The sequence below is a fragment of the Thamnophis sirtalis genome, unplaced genomic scaffold (genome assembly GCF_051295495.1).
Source record: "Thamnophis sirtalis isolate CommonGarterSnake01/CBP01778 unplaced genomic scaffold, rThaSir2_p1.2 scaffold_9, whole genome shotgun sequence".
Taxonomy (NCBI): Eukaryota; Metazoa; Chordata; class Lepidosauria; order Squamata; family Natricidae; genus Thamnophis; species Thamnophis sirtalis.
In genome coordinates this window covers 33517507-33544324 of record NW_028261389.1, presented here as the reverse complement: position 1 = coordinate 33544324, position 26818 = coordinate 33517507, and the positions used below count along the sequence as shown (strand labels likewise).

The following is a 26818-nucleotide window of genomic DNA, read 5'->3' as shown; positions in this document are numbered from 1 at the left end:
ATTGTTCTCCCCCCTCCAGAGTCTATAGATCCCTGCTTGTCCGAAATAAGTATTTACAGAAAAAGGAATTGAAGAGGGAGGTGAGGAAAGGAGAATTGGGAGAAAGAAGAGGAGTGACCAGTGGGAGTGGTAGGATTGGGGCCTCAGAGAGATGAGGCGAGCCTGAGTTTGACTGCGCTTTCCCATAGAAAGACGCTACACTGGGGAAATATCACAACGGTCTCCTTCTCCTTTTTCTTTCTTTTTTTTTTGTACTGTGAGGAAATTGGGTTTTCCAGCCTCTGACTCAAGTTCACACTGGGTATCTTTTATCATCAAGCTTGCAGTCAGAATGATGCTGTGTTCTTTAATCTTACCCTCAACTAGGATACATAACAGTGCCCCCATAATATACTCAAATAGCACCAGTGGCCATGCTGAAAATAATTGAGGCCAAGGTGGCCGTTTTGCAACAAAGCTGTGATGGGACACCTTCCTAGGAAAACCTTCCTCTGTCCTACTCGCAACCCTCCTCACCTCACCCCCCGCTCCTGAATCCTTGCACACTTTCCTTCAGACTAAAGAGTTCAAGAGCAACTAACCAAGAAGTAAGATATTAGATTAACATCATCCCAGCCCCCATCCACTTCCTCTTCATTTTGGCACAGGCAATGAATTTAGAGTTGTCACTGACCGATCCAGAGGCTTTAAAACCTCCAAAGCAGCACCACATAAACATACAAGTATGCAGCCAGTAAGGCATCTGTAACTCTTCTATAAATTGCATTGCTCATTCTAATCTTCTATCGCCAAAGTGTGATTTGACATTTGCCTTATGAAAGCAACCAGGCAAAGAGGTGGAATGGAGAAATGGATGGAACAACAGGGCCAAGGCATTTCAACTGCATTCATTTTCTAGTTTTCAAGGAAAATGTATGGCCTCATGGTTAATAGCTAACATCTATAACTGACTTTCCAAAGTTCAGCAGACATCAAAATGCTATGTGCTATTTTCCATTAAAGGAACCAGTCCCTTATGCCAAAGATTCCCAAGCATGTTGGGAGACACCAAAGTATTTACTTTGAACATATTAGTCCCTTGATGTGAATCACTCTTTTACATTTCATTGCGATGAATTTATCCCAGCACTCAATGGTAACAATCTGTCAGGCCAGCCATATGGCTTTTAAAATATAACAGCAGGTCCTTGGATACATTTAGGAATCTCTGTCCAGAATTCACCCCTTCCTTTCTCACCAGTCTCCTTTATTTAAAACATTCTATTCACCATATTAGATATTTCATATCAATACAATGGAGGATACAATTGTGCTGATATGATGAGGAACTATGCATTTCACCCCACCAAGCTGAATAAGATTCTTTAAAAATTCTGTATCTGACATGTATATTAAGGATTGCCAGACATTTTCTAACAGATTCTAATAGATGTGACTCATCGTAGTGAAAAGGGGGCTGGAAAGGGTTGCTCAAACAAAGAAAATTCTTGTAGAAAATTAGATATTAAATTTTTCATAAAATAACTAAATTCAGCTCAGGAACACTGAATTGCACTGAACATCTGTGTAATGTCATAGACACTTTACTTCCTAATATAAGGACATATTTGCCTGTCTTTTTATATATGTGATTGCTCAATCATTATTTCCCTATGGCATTGTATGATCCTGGAGTTCTAGTAAAAATCAAAATATACTCCTAAGACTTGTGGGTGCTCACTGTTGAGATATTCTATAATATCTATGCACGAAGAAATGCTAAAATGAAAGGTGAAACTACTGTTTTATCAATTATGGGAAAATATATATAAATACAAAAAGCTGGCTTAATTTATAATTCCTTGAAATAATACAAAGATATTTGATATTTTTATCTGTCCATTTTCTGTTGGACAGTTACATTACTACCAGTACTACAAAATTTTATAGCATAAACTCGTTTCCTCTTCATTCAATAAATATTTTTGAAGACACTGCTATTAATGCTTTGGAACATAATATCAATATCATTACAAATTCACAGAGCAACTGAAGATGTGCAGAAAAAAATATGCTGAGCATATCACATGGAAAAGTATTTCTGGTTGATAAACTAGGAAAACCTTCCAAAGTTTTAAAATATCTAAGCAACTAAATTAGCTAATTTTATAGAGTTAGGTACATTTGATACTACCAAGATTTGCAGTGAGAATGAAACTATTTGTTATAAGCCAATTCTTAGGTTAACTGTAGTTTATTGAATACATCACAAGTGGCTGAGCCAACATGGTGCTGTAAGCTATAAACCATGGTTCACAAACTATAATGGCAGAGGGATCATAGCCCCAGGCAAGTACTTTAGGACTTAGTGCAGTGTGTGAAATCAGCACCAACTTGGAATCTGTGATGATGTATAAAATCAGTGATTGCATTTGATTTGAAACTAAAATGTTTTCCCTTCCCAATTTTGGATTCAAATTTGGTTAAAGAGAAAAAGAAAAGAAAGAAAGGGGTTCAGCGTTTCTTCCAGAATTAGACAATAAAATGTAAATGAGCTCAAACTTCCTGCCCCAAAATGCATAGGCAGAGAATAATCTGATTTTAACCACTTAAATTTCTATCTGAAACTGATTAATAAAAGCTCAGGGAAAGAATATGATATAAAAAGTATGGATTTTATCCTGAAAATCACATAAATGAATTTTGAGGGAAGTAAAATTAAAAATAACACATTATGCCAACAACATCTTTGTTTTGAAACAAAAAGGCTGCATCTTTCTGTATACATGATAAAAAAGATTTTTCTTAAATACCACATACCAATATAAGAGAAGCACTGCTAGCACTGAAGATGTTATCTAGATAGGTAATGAAACATCTGCACAAAACCACCAAGTTCAGAGAGCATTGAGGACTCCCCAAAATATGTTCACAGAGCAATCTTCATCTCAAAGTCTACTTCAGCCATTTTATAGGTATCTATTAGGTTTTGAGCTAAAACAGATTTCCTTCACCAAGAATGGCACCAATGATCTGTTCTGTTTTTTATAACAAAGTATAGTTCCATTTTGATTCAAGAGGCCAAACTAATTATTCTTTTTCATATAATTCTGGTAATTTGTGAAATCCAACACAGATACCCATGAGCTGAATGTTTTCAATAGCTTAAGACTATAATTTCCAGAAAAGAAATTCCATGTGGATGCCAAAGAGAAAAGCATATGATGAAGTCACAGAAACCAGCTTTTATAAATAATGCTTTTTTTTTTCATCAGTGGAAAAAAATTACCTAAATTCCAACACAGAATTATGTTATCCTTGGGGAAGATACAAACCAGTTGTTTTAGAAAATCAAATGTGACTTCTTAAAACTTATGTAAAGATATAGAGCTCATCCAAATCATTCAACATCAGATCTCAAAATCTGATGAGTTTTTATTTGGACATTTCAACATATACTTTTTATTATGCCCTTTTTAACAAATGGGAACATAAAACAATGAAGATTCTCACTTTCGTGATCACTTTGGTGTAATGAGGACTGTCTCGGTTCTGAAACATACACTGAGAATTAGAGATTCAAAATCTAATTTAATTTAATTTATTAGATTTATAGGCCACCCAATCCCGGAGGACTCCGGGCGGCTTACACAGAACAAGAAAGAAAAATGAACAAAATAAAATAAAAATAAAGATTAAAATTCTCCAACACGCATACATTCAAATTGGGGCTGGACCCTACGTAATAAGGTCAACAGCCCCAGGCTTGCCGGAACAGCCAGGTTTTAACAGCTTTTCTGAAGGCCATGAGGGTGGGCGAGGTCCAGACCTCTGGGGGTAGCTGATTCCACAAGGTTGGAGCAGCCACAGAGAAGGCCCTCCTCCGAGGCCTCGCCAGCCGACACTGTCCGGCTGATGGCGTCCTAAGGAGGCCCACCCTGTGGGATCTTACTGAAGTAAATAGACATAAGCATGCAGACCTATAGTGGAAAGTAGCCATTATCTGATTATACCACTGTTATGGCTGATAGGTGAGCATTGTTCAGCTTAGCTTTCCTAATATGTGACTCTCCAAATATTCTGAACCTCAGCTCCCTGGTCAACTATAACTCATCACAGCCAATTTATCATAGCCAACTTGCTGCAGCCAAATCTGTAAAGCTTTTGATACAGTAGTACATGATAAACTGCTGTTGAAATTAAACTCTTACAGAATTTCTGGACCTTTGCACAAGTGGATTGCTGCTTTCCTGTCTAATATACTGCAGATAGTCAAAATAGGGAACTCACTGTCTAATCCTGTATCAGTTAACAGTGGTGATCTGCAAGGCAGCATTTTAGATACCATGCTTTTTTTTTTGTTCTATATCGATGATTTATATGATCAACTTAAAAGCAATTGCGGTTTTTTTTGCCGATGACATAAAATTATTCAATTCTACAGATAATTCTGTTGTTCTGCAAAGTGATCTTGACTATGGGTCTGAATGGTCATCTTTTGGCAACTTCAAGTTTTCTATACTTGACATTCTGAACATGTAAGACAGAGCATTTATTAATTGAAACAACCACTTTAAACTCAATGTAAATTGTTCTAAACTTGACTGTAAAAAATATGATTTCCGTAATAGAGTTGTCAAAGTCTGGAATGTCCTACTTGATTCCGTTGTCTCAGCTACAAATTTTCACAGTTTCAGTCACAAATTAACTTCCGTGGACCTTACTTCATACTTAAGTGGTTAGTAGAGGGGGCGCGCATAAGTGCACTAACATGACTATCGTCCCTGTCATTATATTTTTATTCTCTTATTATTGTTCTCATTTTTGTTTGACAAATTCATATAAATAATTGTCTCCATGGGACAATTTTCTATGGCCAACTCGCACGAGACAAGAGTTCACTAATATCAAAGAAATAGTGGAATAGAACCATTTAAGAAAAGAAAGGACAACACGAAATGTGAATGACAAAAAAAAATAAAGCAACTTTCTAAACTGTTATAAATAATTAAATTGAATTGTTCCATTGAGTTGTCCTGTGGCAAGTTGGCCATGGTGATTTGGTTGTGGGGAGCTGTCTCATTCTGGGCTGAGAAATGAATTGAAATGTAACACATCAGGAAGAAACCATTTTATGAAAAAGCTTGTTTAGTTGCCTATCTGATATCAGAATGTAGATATTTTCAATGGCAGCTAACAATCAAGAGATAGAGCTGAAAGATTTTAAATGCAACTAAATTTTTACAGTATATCTGCATTATCATCCAGACTCAGGAGATAGAATTTATTAAGAACAGTTTTTCTGAGTTTGAGGCAGCTAAGGGAATAAAGGATGCTGTGTCTGAGAACTGAATCCAGGATTTTAATACATGGGTTTTCTACTTCAGTGTTTTTAAAAATATATATTTTGTAAGAAAAGATTGCCGACTTATGATAGATATCCAGTATTCTTTCTTTATAATTACTACAAAGAAAATTACATTGAGTGGCATTCTAGTTCTAGAGTAGGCCCTGTACAGGTAGTCCTTATGACCACAATTGAGCCCAAAACTTCTGTTGCTAAGGGAGACAATTATTAAGTGAATTTTGCCTCATTTTACAATCTCTCTTGCCACAGTTGTTAACTGAATCACTGCAGTTGTTAGTAAGTTACTAATATGATTGTTAAATTAATCTGGCTTCCCCACTGACTTTGTCAGAGGGTCGCCAAAAAAATTTATCTTGTGTGACCCAGGAGACTGCAACCTTCATAAATATGAGTCTGAATTTTGATCACGTGACTCTGAGGATGTTGCAATGGTCATAAGTGTGGAAAATGGTCATAAGTCACTTTTTATGTGCCTTTGTAAATTCAAATAGTCACTAAATGAATGGTTGGAAGTCGAGGACTATCTGTTCTTCCTGTAAGAACTTACTTACAGGAAGTTCTTAATGTGAGTAAGTACAATGAGTTGTTTTTCCCAACAGTACTGCAGGAAAGTCTAGTAGCTCTCAGGAAATAAAAGCCTTACTTTAACCAGCAGTTCCTAGCAGCTGAGATGCAAAACTCGTCCTAAAGTCTTAAAAATGAACTCACAGTAAGAGAGTTTATATAAGAGTTGCGTTCTGTGCTGTTTAATTCCCTCATGTTGATTCCCTAATGCTAATCTCTGATATTAAGAGACCAGTTTGCTTAACCAGTAGTATCACACAAGCAATCTGCAAGGGTTTAAAGACACTTGTTTTAAATATTGATAGCCCCAAAATCAACTTATAATCTGCTAGAAGCAAGCATTTGCTCCCACGCTGTATTGTTAAACATCACCCACTTTCCTAAATAATCAGGATTTTATTTTCTTTAGATGAAAGATTACTGAGATCATATGGTGACTTTATAATAGTATTTTATTTACAAATATGCATGAAAACTTTGTGGAACCAAAACTGCTGATCTTGCAACAGCTTGCTGGAAAATCAAGCAGTGATGAGCTTTTGGGCTGAATGGCCATGGTCTAGTTTTATTTTGGTCTCACATTTCGCCAACAGCAGTGGCTGGCATCATCAGAGACAGAGTGAACTGCTTTGTGGTATATCTTTCAGCAGCTTACAGGCAAGATTGCTAGATTGCTACCAAGTCACCATGTTAGAAGTGCAACCTTCTGGGCATCTTCCATTCAAGCTAAACTTCCTCTCAAACATATAAAATGGCATAAATCACAGTTTTGTGAGCAAATCTCAGGGAAATGAAATTGTGATGGTACTGCTTATCTCCCATTCACTTCAATGAAGTTTGCACAATATTTTTTCTGGGTGAGTTGTGCCCTTTAGAGATGAATAAGTAAAAAATAGAGCTCCTTGAAGTTTTACTAATAGTTCAGTAACTAAGCATGTTATTTCTTATGCTTAAATCAATGGGCCATAAAAGTGATTGGCTTTAACTGAATAGTATCTTAGTCTGCATTCTGTGACTGTTTTTTATATTATTTGCACATATTCAGTTTATTCATCAGCAACATAATTCTGTAAGATTATGCAAAACAATTTGCATAATATACATAGATGGTACAATCTGTCAGTTTACCTGTTAATGTAAATTCTAACATAAACACATTTAAGGTTAATGATTAGATGGTGATGGTTTCAAGGGAGAAGTCTATATCCTCACAGCTTTCTCAAACCATTACGAGTAGGCTCAGTTTCAGTTATAAGGCACAGTTACACTTGTAACAATCACCCAAACTTGTGCCAGGCGTCTGCTCTAGCTAGCTTATGATTTTGAGGCTCCAATTTTCAACGATATGTCATATCAGCAGAAACAACTTTTTCATAGGAAAGAGAATAATTCAAGAGTATTTTTTTTAAAAAAAGGATAAGCTGAGTTTTGAAAACCTCTGGATGCTTACTAAAACACTATATACCACGATTTGTAATATTTTAGGGACAAAAGAGTGGAGCTACTTTTGCAAGTTGGTGCAAGAGATTGAAAATGCTCCCCATAGCCATATAATATTGAGAGCTGCTATTTTTTCCCTACATCCTTTGCTTGCCTGTTGAAAGTTAGTTTTCTTGCCATATTGGTAACATGGGAAATCTGAGAATGCTGAAATCCTTTGCTCCTCAAGCTCACATTTGAAGCCATTTCTGAATTTCTGGATGGTCATTGATGAAATTCCTGTCAAAAATATGAGTTCTGCCTACTGCCTGCAGCAGAATTTATAAATTACCAGGGTAATATTAATTTTCCCTCCCTCTACTTTTCTGGGCCACCCACACCCATCATCTTCTAATATTTCCACACTGATTGTCTCAGAAAGCTCTTTCCTTAATATTTAGATATTTACAAACCTATAATTGGATTCCCTATTAATTTGCTTTTCTTTCTTTTACTTACTTGGGCCACTCAAATAAGCACCAGTAACTAACACTGAGAAGCTTTTGAGCAGGGAAGAAAAGGCTGTTAGGGTATTCATGCTATCATTTCATTACTTGCAACCTATTAATAATAATTTTGATGGGTTTCCAGTAAGGGAAATGTTTTCTTGTGAAATGCCTTGAAAGTACAGTATCCCTGTTTGTCTGTATGCAACTACCCATACCCCATCTCCCACATTATATATCATCAGAGAGGTCCACTCCCAGAGAGACAAATAGTTCACATTCTGCAGTGATCATCTGCAGCTAATAGAGTGAACTATCTAAAGACAGGTGCAATAGCCTATACTTAAGTGTCTGCTTCAAAGACAGAATACACTGAAGATGAGCTCACTACAGAGAGTCAATGGAGAAGAATTCCTACTTGCACTCTTTCTTTCAAGTGCAGCTCTAATTGGCTCAATGCTCTCACAACCTTAAATATCCTGGTCACTACTATGAGGTTAAAAATACTGTCTGCAATATCATCTCATGGGCAGTGAAAGCTGGCACCTTATGCAAGAAGAGGTGGCTTGCAGGCATGTAAAATGGGTGTCTTTAGAGCCTCTCAGTGAGTCCCTTTGGCTCAGCAACATACTATTAAAAAGCTAAATGTGACCTTTCCTGGTGAGAAATTGTGCAAATATACCTTCTCATATAGACATTACCAATTGTAAATAAAAATGACAGCAGCTGGCTTGGCATAATCCACAAGCCTTTCTGTGTGATTTAACTTTTTTTTTTCCAAACAAAAGGAAGAAGCTTGGAAATAATTATTAAATACCCTCAACTTCTTTGTTCAAGCAGAAAGGCAATTGGGATCATTAACTCTATTATTGAACACTCTTTTCATAATTTTAATTTTATGTTATAGTCTTTCCATAACTTTTCTTCTTTCCCTGTTCTAAAAATGTTTCTTTTCTTATAACAATAGATAAAATGGATGTATTAGGAGGTAAGACAGTATTAAATTGATAAAGCTGATCAAGTCAGCAGTCAATCATATTTCAGGAAAGTAAAAAACAATTAATAGATTTTTGGCTAAAATACAGTACATTACTCCACTGTGATAATATTGACCATGTAAAGGATTGTAAGAGGAGATGACTATATGCGCAAAGATGGAGGAAGGAAGGGCATAAGATCATACTATTTGACCATAATGCAAATGATGTGATTGAGGTGAGTAAGATATCCTTTGTATGATTTATTTAGTCTTCAAATTGATATTGCTGTCCATCCTAATCAAATAATTCTGGGCACTTTCTGTAATAACCTGTAATAAGCCATGATGATTATGTGCCACCTTTATTCGTTTGCATCCTGTCTTTGTTTTTACACATAATTTAGGGCAGCAAATGTATCCAGCATATCTTCCTCCTATTATTTTCCCCACAACAACCTATTGAAGTGGGTTGGGCTGAGGGTGAGTGATTGGCCAAAGGTCATATCTAACAAGAAGTGGAATCAGTAGGAAGCTTCCAGACGTTTTGTTAAAACCAGTCTGCAGCTGAAGAGAAGGGCTCTTGTCAAGTATGGAAAAGGCACAGAAGAAGCTATTCAACTCCAGTACTGAAACCCAGGCTAGATATGCCCCAAGTGATACAGTGAGCTCTGGAAGCAATGTTAATGAACACTCTTAATGTTTGTATTCCTCTGGTAACACTGGTAAAATTACAGGCATTTGTGTAAGGCAAAGAGCCATCAAAGTAGTCACTAAATAAAGTATGCTTATTTGAACCTTCTTATTTAAGTCAAAAGTGAACACTATACTGTATATTATATATACTGTAGAATACATGGATAAAATTGTATACTGTACACAAACTACTTTTACGTTTTCTTATTCATATGTTGAATGTGATATCTTGGAATAAGTCTAGTATTCAACATTTTATCAGATGCTGCTTAAGCCTTTCCAGAAGAAGAATAATTGACAGCTTCTACCAATCATTATTCATTGTGTAAAGAAAGTCCTTATCCTGTCTTTCAGCCTAGAAAAACAAAAAGAAAGAAGCAGATTATTCCTTTACTTCTTACTTATAGCTTATTAATAATTTCACATCACTTTGAAGTCAGAATTTAATTTTGTCTTATTGCTAGATTTCTCAAACTATCTAGCAACTCCAAAAAGAGCAGGTTTCTGCTCAACTGAGAGGACTGTCTTCCCCTTCTCTTTCTTCTGCCTTTTTCATCTTTATCCAAAAAGAAGCTAATCCAGTTTCAATACAATCAGAAAAAATAAGAATTATTGCAATTTTCCTCTTTTTTCTGTCTACTTTGTTTATATATAGAGGATAATGAGTCTCCCGTTTAAATGAGCAGCTATATTCTCTCTCTCTTCCCTAATTAGTATCCATCCCTTGCAAGCCAGAAGACAATGACAAGTAACTCTGTTTTCCATTCCCTTATTAATCCAGAAATTAAGTAAACTCTGTAGGTCTTTTTTCTTAAATTTCCTCCATGAACTTAGTTTCTTCCAAGCCTTATTCTCCTTTCTTTTTTTTTTAAGATTGCTTTTAACCACTTGCTTTTCCATTTCCCTTAGTCCTCTGAGGCATTGACCAGAAACCAAGATTTCTGGCTTAGCCTCAGCAATATTAACTGCTTATTTCTAGGTTAATCTCTGAAGTATTAATTGCTTAAGACTTCCCTTAAGATTGTTAACCTTCCAAGACCTCTGTTAGTCTTTAAACATTAATTGTAACTACTGAATATCAGTAAGAGTCTGCAGCAAGAGTCTTAAATATTCTTAAATAAGTTTTATCTATTTGTTATTAGAAGTTTCAGATCACTTCATTTAGCTGATAAAACAATATTTTCAGTTTCATTTACCATTAGGATATTTCTTACTGAATTATTAGAGACAATAATATTTTCTATCTTTGGAATCCATAGGGTAACCAAAATCTATGATCGTTTGTAGCCATGTTGTTATAAAGCTAATAAATGCTGAAATATTACCTGTCATTCATTCACATTATTTCAAGTGCTTCTCCCAATGAAGTCTCGGTAAAATGGCAAGCAAACATATGAATACATCCCAAAAAATGCTCTTGTTCAAGTTTTCAAAATTGTATTGTGGTGGGAAAATATGTCCTTGCCCTTTCCATCCCTGCCCTTTCAACACTAAACATTTGAAATGCTAGTTCCTTTGTCATTGGCAACTCTGTACAATCAGGATTTTCTTATACAAGGGAGATACTCATATGTAGTCAACTGTAGTAACAATCTCCCTTTGTATAGGAGATTTGTGATGTAGGGGAAACAAGGGATGTACATTTCCCTTCATCCCCACTAGGCTAACAACAGGACTAAGATATCAAAACAAGAAGGACAGAATAAAATTGTCCAATTAATTCCCGTGCAAAGCTTGCTGAAATAAATGAGATGTTTGCAATCATTTGTTAGGAGAGGATTCTTTGGAAATTGATGGTGCTTATTTGTAAAAAGAATAAATTAGAGTTTGAGTTATAAAACTGTCACAACCAAATATTGTCCAACTTTTGTTGGATCCGTATTATGATTATTCTATTAGTATAGTGATCTTAAGAGATTTTGGAAGCTTCCTTTAAGTCAACACTGAAAGAGAGGCTCAAGTATTGTATGCTGTATAAATTTATAAAGAATCCACAAAAATGGAGGTACATTTTAAAGTTTTCATGTACCTTTACAATAAAGAAAACAGATGTTTTACCATTGACACATTTTGATATGGTTCCCATGTTTTTTAAACTACTTTCAACCCCAATATTCTTTGAAGCAAACAATATACATTTGAAAATATGCAGGAAAATGTCCAGTAACCTTTAGTTTGGAAATGCCATTGAGAAATGGCCTGAAAGAAAAAAGAAATGCACCAAATCTCAAAATTGTCTAAGAAGAGATGCTGAGTTAGGGTTTTCTATTGCCATTCTTTGTTATATCTCACAATTGCACATTTTTTGTTGTTGTTTACTTTTTCCTCATAGAAAATTTGTAAGAAATTGCATCTTTATGGCCAAAACAATTTGGGGAGAAGCAAGAAAAGGAGATGGCAACAGATGGAGAGATTCGGAACCAGAAATCTCAGCAAGCGGAAACAACTGTCAAAAATGTTAAAACTAATAAAATTTTCAAACCACAAAAAGAAGTAAAGCAAATCCAGGGGTTTCTGATGGAGGAAACTTTTGGCTACTAGTGCACACCATGACTCTCACATTTTGACTATTACAGTATCATCCCAGATAGTGTTTCCAATATCTTACTTCCAAACAATACCACTCAGCTATTCTGGCGTTTCCATAATATTCTCATATCTCTTTACGCTACAGGTCTCTTCCCTGCGTCCCTATTTGCACCACATCCTAGTTTAAGTTATTGGCATTTAAAGCTTTTGGTCTGTCCTTTTTCTCCCTACAAATCTGTTTGTTCTTTACATTGATGTGAGTAGAGCATTCTTTATTTTTTCCTTGCTGTAGGTCTTATCAGTGCCAGATTCTGGACCTTTCAGCATTTGGTTCTATGACTCTGAAATCAGCTCCCCATTTTTCTTCATGTCTGAGAAAGATTGATGGCATTTAAGAGATGAGAGAACTTTATTTGACTATTAGCTTAATGTTGATACTGGTTACCCTATCCTATTCTCATTAATCTGGATGGTTTCTAAATTAATGCTTGTTTCACTTTATTATGAATTATACAAGCCAGACTTATAACATGGTATTGTTTTAAATATGTATGGTTATTGTGTTGGGTTTGTCTTAGTTAATATGTATTTCCTGGCTTAGCTTTAAGTTGTAAGCAAATTTTATTGGTCAGAACTTTGTAATTACCATGTCCTTCTATCTCACTCATTCTCTTTGAATACAAAGAAATTGCAGGCCACACTGTTGCCCTGGCCTGTGGCTGTGTTTGGAGGTTCCCACAATTTTCTAAGTTGACAATTTTATAAAGAATGTGGGATTAACTCGCTAAATTCCAAAGACTCTGACAAGAACTGAGCACTAAACACCTTGCTGTTTCTTTGCCCATACATTTGCTCCTGAACATATTTACAATCAGAAAAAATAAGGCAAATTAATGATTTTCCCAAGCAGATCTTGCCCAAAATCAAATTTCTGATTCTGTTTATTGACCCCCCTCTCCAATGAATTTTTCCCACCTCCTCATGAACCCCAATTCAGTTTTCATCCAACTATTCTCTCTCAACCTTAAAAGGAGATATTCACTTTTTTGCTGCCTTGATTGATAGGTAAAGGAGCCCAGTTAGCATTATTTCTTTGTTTCCCTTTCTCTCTTCTTAAAATGATCCAGGAGGTCTGGAACAAAAGTCTCAAAAGTCTCCAGACAAAAGTCTGGAGAAAAATGGCATTGGTATTTGAAAAACAGTTGCTGGCCGGACCAATCAGTTGACCAAAAGTATCACAAGTGGTGAGCCGCCTCCTTGACTCATCCAAGTGCAAATTGAAAGGTTAGATAGGAAATCATTTCACTGTACACCATTTATATTCCTGCAGATGTTTGCTTTCAACAAGGCATTTGATGAATAGCAGCTAACGCGTATTGACCCATATTTTACAAGGGACAAAATCACAATTAAAGAGATTGCTTGGTGAAGTGGGTGCATCTATACAAGGGTAGGCAAATTCATAGCTCTCTGGATGTTCATGTAGTGTTGTATAACTCCTAATATCCTTCATCACTGGACTGGATGGTTAAAATTACTGAAAGTAGTTCAGCAATAACTGGAAAGCCATCAAATCGACATAATGATTTAGGGAGGTAGTTATGTCTCCATCTTTTAATTACTTATTTTAAAATTAAAAATGTGGGTAGCATACATTCATCCAATTTATTAGGGAGCATAGTGTACATCCTCTCTCCCACCCAAATATATACATGTATATATGTGCATACACATGTACACATACACATGCGTGTGTGTCTGCACATACATACATGTGTCATTTAAAGAACAGTTAACAGTCAATGTAAAGACAATTAGTAGTGCTGGACTATTGGTCTGATTAAAGACATATATCCTTAACGCTAGCATTTTAGTGCAATATCAGCCCTGCAAATATGCTAGTTGGGGCTGCTTAAGTTATGAAACTGTGAATTTTCATCTAAAAGACCGCCCCCCCCCCCGGCTACCCCACTTGCAGTAAATGTAAAGAATATCATGTGTCAAAGAAACATGACTATTCCTAATTGCCACTCTTCCCCTCCACCTCATCTTACATTATCCCTTCCTTCTGTCTTCCCTCTCTCCCTCCCACATTCATGCCACAACCTTCACTTTTCCCTTTACTTTCAGCAACAAAACTTAAATCATGTTACAGTCACATTACTGTCTTTCTATTTTCAGGATATTAACAACCATCAATTTTACTAAAGAGGATGATAGCAGTCAGAGCAGAAGGCATTTTTGAACTAACTCTAGGGAAACTTACAGAGAGGAGAGGAGGCAACTTAACCTAGTCCTTGCACAGGTACAAGAGGCATAAGTTTACCTCCCCCAAGATCTTTGAAGCCTTAGCTGGTTGTTCCCAGAGGAAGGCAAGCAGCCTGGGAAGATTCTTGTAACTTAGACAGAGAACAATAAAGTTTCTTACTTTAGATATTTATGAGTGACTCTGGTTGCTTGTGTGTAACACTAACAAGGCAAATGACTGGGAAAATCAGGGCTTTCCTAGAGAAGATATGACTTCCCTTATGTAAAAGGAGTTGAAGGAAAAATTATATCCTGGCAGAATAAATTCAGATTATATCATGCCAGAATAAAATCAGATCTAATTTAATACAGCTATCTGGTCAAATGTACATTCTTTATAATAAATTCCATAAGATGCTTATTGATAGTACCTTAATTTCCCTCATGTATGCCAGAATTACATGGGATCTTCACATGTTTAGTTAAACTTTTTAAAAATCGTCAGTCCATGCTGTAACTGACAAATCCATTGAACTGGGTGGCTAAACAGAAAAAGTTTTGGCTATAGATTCCATCTTATGATCATATTTAGAATACCGTTGCAAACACTTTGAAGCTGGATAATTCTGATCAATTTAAAAAAAGTATTTTTGACTACAAAATTACAGGTTTCCAACCATAAATGAGTCTGCCAGCACATGCATGAAATTAAATTTTAACATGTTTGTTTCCAATTAGGGTTTTTCAAATATCAGATCTATGTATTTATGTCTGTACCTAGGAAATTAACATCAGAGATATCTTTTTCATCTCTTTCATCATCTCCTCCTTCTACGTTTTACACAGGTTCCCTCTTGAGTTTGTACAGATGGCCATTCATCAAGGAATAACTTATCAAGATATGCATATAATTATTTGCAACACCAATTACTGCAGTATCTTGTTGAAGAGTGAAAAGAATTCTATTACAGTAGTTTTGCTATTTTTACAGATTTTAGGTGAATACAAAAGGCCCACCTTCATCAACAACAACACTGGCATTTACCATAATACCTTTCAGACAATTTCCTCCTCACCTGTCATGACAGAACCAGAAAAGTTAGTAAAAAACAGGGGAACAAGGAAGGAAATATAGTCACACATATTTCCTGTTTCTTGTGTTTTATCCATAATGGGATCACATTCAACTACACAGATGAACTGGGCAATATTATCAATCCTTGTCTGACTGCACATAAGTACAAACATAAAGTAAAGCAACTCTGGTTGAAAGTTGATTCTGGATGAGATAAAGTAGGGGATTTAACCTCATAGTTATGGCCATAGAAGTTATGAAATTCCACAAAAAAGAGAAGAAATGAAATACTCTGGGCCTGATCATTCTAAATCCTACAATATCATTTAGACTACAATTCCTTGCTATTTGGGAAGCTTTTCTTTGAAATTTGTAACTTTTGAAAAACATTTGCCTCCCTCCTGGTGCAGACAAAAGAAAATCTAACCTTTAAAAAAACCATTCATTTCATGAATTTTTACTTCACATTGTAATTTAATCTTTCAGGTCAGTTTAATATACAAAATTATCATAGTACTGAAAATCTTTGCTTGCTTAACTTTGAGTAAGCACTGGGAATGCAATTGGCTGATATTTGAATATATACATATAGGATTGCAGCACTTCTCAATTCAAATTCTGCATATATTGCAAACCAGATATTTTGTTTGTTTTTTTATAAAAGGCAAATGTTGACAAAGTGCTGTTTCTATAGGAAACTTCAATTAGAAACTTCTCAGTAAGTTTTTTGAAAAGAGAGAACTCACAAAATCAATCTCAAACACTCTAACACCCCACTTTAATGTAGAGTTAAACATTGGAAAGCTCAGTGAATTTGATCAATTTTATATCATCCTTCTCAGAAATGGGCAGCAAATTTGCAGCTGCAACTGGTTTATGGTATACCTTTCAGGCATCTACCTTTAAACTGCAACAGGAATACATTTTCAATGAATTTGGGTCACCAAATCTACTTATGTGAAACTGCCAAGAGTCATTGCAGAAGCATCAAAGGAAATGCCTCCAGTGTCATGCATGATGCACAATTAACTCATCACTGACACCTTGATTTTTTTTTAGAAATCCTTTCTAATACATTCAGCACTATTCCAAAACAAAATCTCAATAAGCAGCCAAACAATCACATACCATTATCCCAAATATTTTACTTGATTTTCTTCACCCACACATTGTGCAGGTACTCTTTTTCACTGAAAACTCATTTCAGTATGCTCAGATAACACTGCTTGTCCAAAGGCTGTGACATGCACTACTGTTACCTGACATAGAGCAATCCCACTCCATCAATTATTTGTATTATGCAAATTCTGACAAGCCTTACAGTACAGCATTAGAATACAATCTAGGTTTACAAGTCCCTGAAAAAAAAACCCTCAAAATTAAAAATCAGAAAATATAAAATAGAATAGTACATTCCCAGTTTACTATAATTTTTGAAGACATTTTAATAAGATAAAGCAATACAAATATTAGAAAATAAGGAAAATAAAAAAGAATAGTGAATAAGACAGAAAGGAAATAGAGACAAAAGAAAGGAAAGGTGATACATTGGTGGCTTCCAATCTTTTTGATAATGATTATAATTTTACATTCCAATGATCAACTTCTTTATGTTCGTGCGCATGCACGCATACACACACACACACTCACACAGAGAACAATTTCAAGGCCTAGGGTAAGAAGAATATTGACCTTTACATTCCTTCGTTGAACACTCTATATTACTTCTGCAACCTTTCCCATTTCCTTTCTAGAATTCACAGCTCTTGGTTAAACTATCTGCCATGAAAGAGACTGACATTACAAGAATCTCAAAAGAGCTGAGATATCACGAAAGGTTATCACATGCCTCTGTTCCACCCACTAATTATACCATTTGGTGAAGATGCCCTTTATTCAAAGACAGAATCTGTTTCCAGGCACATCAGGACTTGCCTTCCTGCTGTAGGTTTGTTTTAAATTTTGTCCTGTTTAGGAATAAGTGATGAAGCTAAGGAAGGAAGGAAGGAAGGAAGGAAGGAAGGAAGGAAGGAAGGAAGGAAGACATGAAGTGAAAAATATTGACAGGATTATCACAATAGTGAGATTTATCCAAATGCCATTCCAATATTGATGCAAGATGCATATAGTTGCATATGGATATAGATGAAATCTTTGTATAACAGACAGTGTGGTGTAGAGGTATTAGAATGACACCAGTAGCTTCTCAACCAAAAGAAATTCAATGGATAGTTTTAGGTTAGTTACTCTGAGTCCAACATTTCTCATAGAGCAGCGATTGCAGTGAAAACTAGACAACATATAGTGCCTTGAGTTTATGTAAGAAAAGCAGTATAGAAATCTAATGAACAAATAATATAATAAATGAAAATTTGCTCAATTATATTCACACCATAGGAATTAATAACAAAATAGAAACAACTATCTATAAGCAGTTTACAGAGTCAACATATTGCCCCCAACAATCTGGATTCTCATTTTACCCACCCTGGAAGGATGGAAGGGTGAGTCACCGTGAGCCGGTGAGATTTGAACTGCCGAACCTAGCAGTCAGCTGAAGTAGCCTGCAGTACTGCACTCTAATCACTGTGCCACCGCAGCTCTTATAATCTCCTGGTTTGTACACCAGCACCTCACCTTCACCACTACACCAAACTGGCCCTCTGTGTATATACAAGGATGTGAGATAAGAAAAAAAAGCAAAAAGTGGTTGTGAAAGTAGGGAAGTTTTTGGTTGTTAAAGGAAAATGTCTGGAATAAAGGCTACTCGAAGATCACCCAGCCTGTATCTGAAACAGTTGAGGGGTCTATAGGGGGGAAAGCTGTATCATGTAGCCACTCTCAGTTGGCAAGTGAAGATCTGAGACATGGTATCTGCATGCTGATATAGAGTTTGTCCTACTTTTGAGAGTGTTATCCATTCTAACCACTTAAAGGTGATGACAGACTGTAAGAATAGACAAAGCACAAACAAGAACACATTTTCTCAGATTTTAAGGGAGAACTGGGCCACTTCTAAGCTCTGGATGTCCCTAGATATTTTAAAAATTGGCAACATGTAATTTTAATATTTTTAAGTAAAAAATTTAAAACTACATGTACGTCCCCTTAGGATGTGACTTCCAGGCCAAATATCCTTCCTAACTTCTTTTCATCTGACTAACTCTGGACAGGAACTTTCTACTTCCTTCATTTTTACAGAAAGATATTTGTCTAGGAAATACTCCTACAAAGTTGATATTTGAGATGCAGGTATCAAGTCTGAATATGCCAGTCTGAATCTGAATCTGAGACAGAGAAAATGAGTCATATTTAGCCCTGGCCTAAGATCATTTAAAATGATCAAAGGAGGAATTCCCAATGAGGGAAGAGCAAAAACCGTCCCTTGAACTGGGCAGAACGTTGTTCTTCCAGGGGTAACTTCAATGGCACTAAGGTCGTTTACTTTTAGTAGGGAAAAAGTGGTTCATTAGCATATTAATATGTTATGTTTACTGCTGCTACATACAGCAACATCAAAATAAACTAGAAAAAAAGTAAATACACTATTTCTTGTTCTTAAAAGTAACAAAAATGTACTTCTCACCTCAACAAATTTTGGCACACTGCTCCTTGCAATAAAATTAACATTCAACGTTTTCAAACTTAGGTGATCACTACATCCTATTTCTATTATGTACTTTTAGTACAATATAAAAATAATAATTTATTACATTTATATGCTGCCTAGCCCTTGCCATCAGCTCACTCTTCTCTTTTGTTCAGTTAGAAATTCACACAAATAAATTTATTAGAGGAGATTAATATTTTTATTTCATCTACTGAGACCTTGATATTTCAACAGTTAATGTTGAGTATATGACTATTCCTAGGAGAGTAATTTCTTGCTCTCTGTTACAGAAAATCCAAGCAAATTTCCACAAGTAACTTGCCAGATGTATAATCACTGCTAGTCAACTCTCAGTTTTTAATTCTATCTTGAATAGTTTCTAAATAAAGTCTAGTTCTAGTCCATTATATCCAAATTTCAGATTCAAAATACAAGCATGATATTACAATCTCAGAATAAAAATGTTGTTGAACTGAGGATAGTTAGACCATATGGTACAGATTTCAGAGCTGATTCTTTTCAGAACTGCTTAATCATTAAATACATTCGTTGTAATCTGTTATTCCTAGAGAAATTTTAATCCCTATGGTACAGGAAGTTTATTTTCTGTAAATAATTAACAATAACTATTAATATTATTTTGACCCAATCCTAAACTTTGAATATATTTTTAATTGCCTTATCAATTTGGTTTATGAAGCCAGGGTTATACTTTGGAGAGCTGGATTCAAATTTCACTTTAATATTATGCTTTTGGCATAATTTCCTCTTCTGTGAATGTTTATAGAGAAGAAAAAATCAAAAAGCATGTTTATTTTAATAAAATTAATTGCAGTAAAGTTTTGGATGGAGTGGTTCATAGTGTTAAATGAAAAAATAACACAGCTAGCAAAGGTACAACGTGGTGGTACATATTATAATAGTACACAACATTTAAGGCACATTCATATGATGTCTTCCTAGCACTTCAGAATCAGCTCTATGCTTATGCGATCATAAGCCATAATTTGTTTGGCAGCTGTGCTGATTTGTTTGTAACTCTGCTGTGGCATATTTGAAACCACAGAAAATACCGCTGTTAACTTTGTGCATTGTCCTTTCCTCATTTGTACAATCATTTGCATCACCCTGTCTTCTACTTCTTAGGCAAAGGGGAAAGAAGGGTTGATGGCTTTTCAGCTTTCCTAGGGACTTCTTAGTTTTCTTTTTTCAGGCAATTGGATAAAATGAACATAGTATGAAGTAAGGACATGGATAATGGTTAAGATGCAAGCAATTTATTCATCCCATTTATATAGCTCCTGTTTTATAGACTCCAATTTGTATACTAGGCAAGTTGTGCCCTGTTGGGTCATTGTTTCAGAGATATTTCCTTACCAGGTCCTCAATGCCTCCAACAGTGACAAAACTTCTAATATACTGCTTTTACTGGGAAAATGTTGGGATACATTCCTAGGTGTGTATGCCTTGGGGGGGGGGGGGGGAACCCACGGTGAATAGTATAGCCAGTCAAACATCAGCAGAGGAAGCCTTTTATGACATTTTGTATTAGGTCATAAATTGCTTTACGATAATGCTTATATCATAAAGTGTTTTATAAAACTTGCCAAATGTCAATTCTATGGAAATCATGATCCTGGATTTTGAATGTAAGTTAGTCCATTTGAGGTACCTTGGCTCAAAATGATGCATTGTTTTGCCCAGTTAAAGGTTACTAAAATCAGATCACCCTAAAATCACCCTAATTTTTGAAGACTAATAAAATCATAAAAGTGGGACTTTTTCATCCAAACTCTAACCTGAAAGGAATCCTCAAATCTTTGTTCCCCAGACAAATTTTGTCCAGCCTTTGCTTGATTCCAGGAGACAAGTTGCTCTACTATTTAATAGCTTCATCGGCAGAAAATTCCCACTTACTTTGAGTTTTGGTCTCCATCTATGAAGCTTCCACCCATTGGTTCTTGTCCTACACCCAGAAGTTATGGAGAATAAATCTACAGTTTCTTCCCTGTAATCAACACACCTTTAATTTTTGGAAGAACTGCTATTACATTTCCTTTTAGCCCTCTCTTCTTCAGGTTAATACCCAGTTCCTATAACTCCTCTTCACAGCATTTAATTCTAAGTTCTTCATCATCTTTGTCCCTTTTTCCCTCCTACTGTGCTCAGTTCTTCAGCCTCCTCCTTGAATTGTGGCAACCAGAACTGGGCATAGTATTCTAGATTGTGTTTGATCAACACAAGGTACAGGAGAACCACCATTTCCTATGAACTTTACATTACAACTTTGATGTAGCAAAATATTGTTTGGGCTGTTTTGTTAGCTGCAAAACACTGCTGATTCATGCTTAATTTGTAATCACAAGTAGTGCTGCCAAGCCAGATTTTGCCTTTCTGTGCACCTGTCTTGTCCTCCCTGCTAAGCATAGAACCTTACTTCTTTTTGCCAATGAACTGGATATAGTTGTAGAGGGCCCAATAGTGTCCATCTTCAGTCATGTTAGCAATCTTCCCATCCCATGCCCCTAAGCTTTGTGCAATTAATTCTTAAATTGGCAGGACTATTTTAAAGAAGTCAAAGGTAGAAACATTGCTAGTGATCTTTTGCTTCATATAAAGATAGACGCACTCTAGGCCAGTAAAATGTTGTTAGTAATACAGAAAACAGTGAGTTACAAGTTGCTACATTAATGAAAGGCACTAGTGACATTTATTCTGATAAGCACCACACATAAACCAACAAATAAACCATGAGAACTGGATGGAGAATTGGTCAGCCAATTTCAGCAAGAAGTCTCCCATGGGGAACTATTATTAAGCAAATCTTTAAAGAGCAGAAGTTTTTTTTTTAGAAGGCACAATAACTGAAATGGCAGATTGTTTAGAATAGTAATCTACACTGAGCCTCACTCAACTTTAAAAGATGGCCAGATTAGATATCAACTTGAGAACAAACAAATGAAATAAAATTCTATAATTCTTTTCAGTCTATGAGAGAGGGATCTGAATACTCTTTTATAGTTGCTGAAGATACATTTTAATTAAATTACCCTTTCTCTTATTTTCTAACTCAAATTTTACCATACTAAAAATATTGCTTTCCCATATCATTCTCTACAGAAGAATTTCCCAACCAACTCCCATATAAAGCCATGCATCTACAAATTGATAATGGACATAATCCAAAAATGTGTCTTCAATTTCCTGGTGGATTCCATTCCATGGATACCATGCTATTAGAATGCAAACCGATATCTGGATCATTAAGCCTCTGAATAAATAGAAGTAGAAGAAAAAGTCCTGTTCAATAGGACAATTTTAAATATTATCATGCAGTGCTACAAACATTTATCACATTATGATTTTTTAAAATTCTATTTTCAATCTTTAGAAAAAGGTGCTGATAAATTCAAAAGAGCAAAGAGAAGAGCAACTAACAACTCAAGTCATGATAGAATGGTTAATGATTCGGCACTGAAAAGAAGATGATAAAAATGAAACGTGAGAGAATATGAGAGGTTTCTCATAAGAGAACACAAAAGACAGAATAGGTAAGATTAATATTAACTGTGAGTACAGAAAATTTAGATGAAATAAGTCATTTTGATCAGCCAAAAGCAGGCTGCTGATATCTGTGATCACCAATCTGCTTGTCTGTATCTCCTGTGATATTATGCTTCCTGTTACACTGATTGTTAGATTTAGATGTACATTAAAAGAAGAAGTCTGGCAACCTATAAAAAAGTGCCTACCATTTTATTGACAAGAATACCTGTGGTACCTAGAAAGGCATTATTAGAAAATAACAATGTGAGTGACAACAACCATATGCTTTGTTTGGAAGTATTCCCAGATGCCTTCATTGGGTTTTCAACCCCCGTTTTAAATCTTGTTCCTAAGAGAGCACTGAGTTTGCCCATCCTGTAACACTGGTTTGTGTCAAGGGATGAATCAGCATTTTTCTGTTCTATTCCTGTCTAATTAAATCCTAAGGAAATTGCATCTTATTGTTGCAGTGCTGATAGGTGTCAGTGGTTTCCTTTTCTTTTCTTTGCTGTTGCTTTACCATGCTACCTGGTTCCTGGACACAAACAAGTCCTTCCTTAGGAAAGGAATACAACCAACATTATCAGAGAACATGATCTTAATTCTTGTAGGCAACTTCCAGGTAATTCCCTAATCCTTATAAAATCTGTTTCAGCCATCCTCACTCGTTATTCAAATATCAAGCACCAAATTCATTTATCTTTCTTTTTAATTAAATTTTTAAATTCTTCCCCAATTTAGGACTTGGATATTTGCAGTTCAAATCTGATCATCCTTAATCCTGCCTTCAGGCTTAAGAAAATCATTTAGGTCCCTCACAGAAAGACTCATGCTACAATCTAGATCCATAATATCACGTAGATCCATTTACCACGTTAATGTGGTTACTGCATTATGTTTCCAGCATCACAGGTATTTTTTCAGAAAGAGAACTGATTCTTTCATAATATAAGTAACAACTGCTCTGTTTGTTTTGCTTGCAGATAGTCCAATATGTATCCACATTATATAAAGAAGATGTATAGTGGTGGGTGTTCACAATTTATTTTCTTTTTATTTGAAGTAGGGACAGGGGAATTTTCATTATTCCAGCATTGCAGCAATTGATGAGGTGAGATACTGATTAAATCATATTTCTAACTTTTCTTAAATCATATTTCTGAGCCAAGGTGGCGCAGTGGTTAAATGCAGCACTGCAGGCTGACTGCTAGATCAGCAGGTCAGCGGTTCAAATCTCACCGGCTCAGGGTTGACTCAGCCTTCCATCCTTCCGAGGTGGGTAAAATGAGGACCCAGATTGTTGGGGGCAATATGCTGACTCTCTGTAAACCGCTTAGAGAGGCCTGAAAGGCCTATGAAGCGGTATATAAGTCTACTGCTATTGCTATTGCTAACTCTCCTTTTGGTCCACTTCAGTGAGAATGGACTGATTTACAGCATTGTCTACCTGATGTTATGAGGCTGACAGAAGTGAAAACAATTGAAAATTGTCTTCCAATTAAGGGTTTCACTATGGAATTAATTAATGTCATATGGAAATAGCCTAAATGGTTCAGACAGCCCGCCTAGCATAATCTGAACTGTGATCAAAATAGCATATTCTACTATCATAGCTTAAGGTTCAATTACAGTATATCAACTTTTAACCATGAATGGAATGATGGTGAAGAGGCAATCTTACACTTTTTCTCAGGCAGTATAAGAGGCCCTGATCTCAAATTATTGATCAACTGACAAAAGAAAGAAAGATATGCAATAAAAAAACCATCTGTCTACTTGTTCATGCCTTAATTTTATAATAATTTCAAGTATTTATCACAGTCACAAGTTAAACATATTAGTGTTTGTTTGTGCCATTATCTAACTAGCTGAATTGTAATATTGGCTATTATCTTAACACAGATAGCAATAAACTTCAAGGAAGTAGATATTCGTATGAGTAATGAGAATAGTGAATAAGAAAAGTAAGGTTGCAATCATGGTTGTATACAGCATTTTCATTGTGTTTTCTCATTTCTGTGGTTTGAATGTGTGTGTTTCACAACACACGTTTGTTTGGGTGAACATAGCTACCAAAGAAGGGGGATGGGGTGGGAGGGAAGAGATGAAGGACAGCAAAGATTCTAAAGATTTTGAAGGGAATATGGGAGTATCTGAACATGAGAGGAGAGCTGCTAGGATGGATGTTAAATTGATCCAGAATTTTATCTCCGGTAAACAAAGGGAGGTTATTAAAACAGGAAACCTCTCTGCAAAAAAAAAAAAAAAAAAAAAAAAATGAACAAGAGATAGAGACTGTGAATTAAAAACCCATGGGTCTTGAGATAGTGAATGCTACTAATAGCCCAGAACAAGAAAAAAAGAAACAATCATAATGTTTAGTGGGAAGAAGAGTAGATGGTCCTGAAGTAGGAGCTTGTCTGGTGTTTCAAATATATCATCTCAAACGTATAGTCTCTAGCAATCAATACATGTTCTAATTAAGGAAACTATTAACACCCTTTCCTCCCCTCCCAACACTAGCCCCAACCTCCCTTAACATGAGTCCCTTTCTTAGCACACATATAGAACATCCAGATAAATTTCCCAAACTGGCAAAAGCAATCACTGAAACAACTTCAAACACCACAGATCAAGGAAAACCACAACTCATAAGTCAACTCCCCTTCCCCTACCCCATGCCTTTGCTTAATAAGGAAATACTGTACATATAAAAAATTACCCTCTTCCCCCAACCTGAATATAACGCTATAATAAGCTTCTATACATATGTACATTTATATCTACATATAACCGCAATTAAATAAGCGGATGATATATATGGCACAACATGAATACATAACATTAGTAACAATGTTAAGAAATGTTGCATTGTTTCTGCTTTGAAAAAAACATTGAATTAAAACCAATCAAGAAAAATAGTGAATTTTATGTTTGGAATGTGCCCATGCATACTCAGGGGGTTTTGAGACATACATTTTTATATTCAATTATTTCATCTGTACCAGAGCTTATTATGATGGTTAACACAGTTGACTCAATATGATTGGGTGTTCAAAGAATGTAACCTAGCATTTTTCATAAGTTAAATGAATTATGTAACAACTGACTTATAACATCAGCATTTTTTTTCTTTTGAATAGTTCAAATTATCAATTTGCTATACTGGCTTGACTGATTGGATCCAAATTTAAATTGGCCTATGGTAAAAACAAATCATGAGTAAAAATTTATTTCGAATAACTTTGTAGTGGCATGGTAAAAATGTGTTCAGTTAGCATGAGCATCAGTTTTGTCACATACAAACCATCCTCTGGATCCACTCAGCCCACTAATTCATCATGAAAAAGAGCAACAAATCTTACTCTGAAGTTCATCAATTTAATTCCAATGTTGATCTTTGTACTCTTTGGGAATTTCAGGAAACAAGTCTAAAATATACCTCATTTAGAAGAGGCATGGCCCTTGGCTCCATTGGCTATTAGTTTGTTACTGTTCTGGTTATACGAATTGACATTTCATCTTCTTATTAAGTTTTGACATTCAGTGGACTTACTAATAAAGCATATCTCCCTTTTATAATAATGTATGCATATAGTCTATAGGATAATATAATAAATCATATTATTGTACAGCATTATAATCCAGGAACATTTAAAACCTAGAAAGTGGCTTCAGAATTACTGCCTATGAGATGCTTGAGCTTTGTTTGAGGTTTAGTTTGATAGGTTCCAAAAATGGAAATGAAGCTGGATCTCTAACTGGTGATTTATAAACCCAACCAACCTTTCCAGTGGTGAGGATGTAAGGAATATTAAGAACAGGGATTATGGCTTAAAAGCCTATTTGGCTACGAACAGGAAATAAGCCCTTGAGGGACAAGACTAGTGTCCCATTAATATGTTCTTCATATTGGAGCAGTGTCCAGCAGGTCAATAGACATGTTCACTTGGACAAACTTAGAATGTTCAATTGCAGGGAAGCACTTACAGGAGAGGGCATAAAAGCAGATAAGAAAAGTTTATTTCCCTCTTCTTTTGATGTCAGGAACCTGAGCTCCTGGTCATCTGGTGGACAAAATGGGCCAAAACCAAAGAAATCCCATTTTGCAGCAGATGGGAAATAGAAATAAACAACATACTAGCTTTTTCTGGTAAGAATGCTATGCTAAATGAATGTAAAGGAACTCAACTCATACATGCCTGTTCTAGTTTCTATATAATAACCTAAAGAGAAAAAGGGTAATCAGTTTATCAGTATCATGTTAATGGCTTCATTTAGAAGTCATGGAATATTTTGCAGA

General features: G+C 35.5%; 1 protein-coding gene across 2 annotated transcripts in view; it reads right to left on the bottom strand.

Moving 5' to 3' along the window:
• Positions 1-26818, bottom strand: part of GRIN2B (glutamate ionotropic receptor NMDA type subunit 2B) — a 352876-nt gene that overhangs the window by 14562 nt on the left and 311496 nt on the right. Inside the window, exon 14 of one of the 2 annotated variants that reach the window (XM_087723270.1) lies at positions 8978-9863. The exons of the other annotated variant lie outside the window; for it this stretch is intronic. Coding sequence (XP_087579396.1) covers positions 9813-9863 — 51 coding nt within the window. The 3' untranslated portion in view covers positions 8978-9812. Of the gene's footprint in view, positions 1-8977; positions 9864-26818 lie in introns of those variants that run through there. 2 annotated transcript variants of the gene reach the window in all.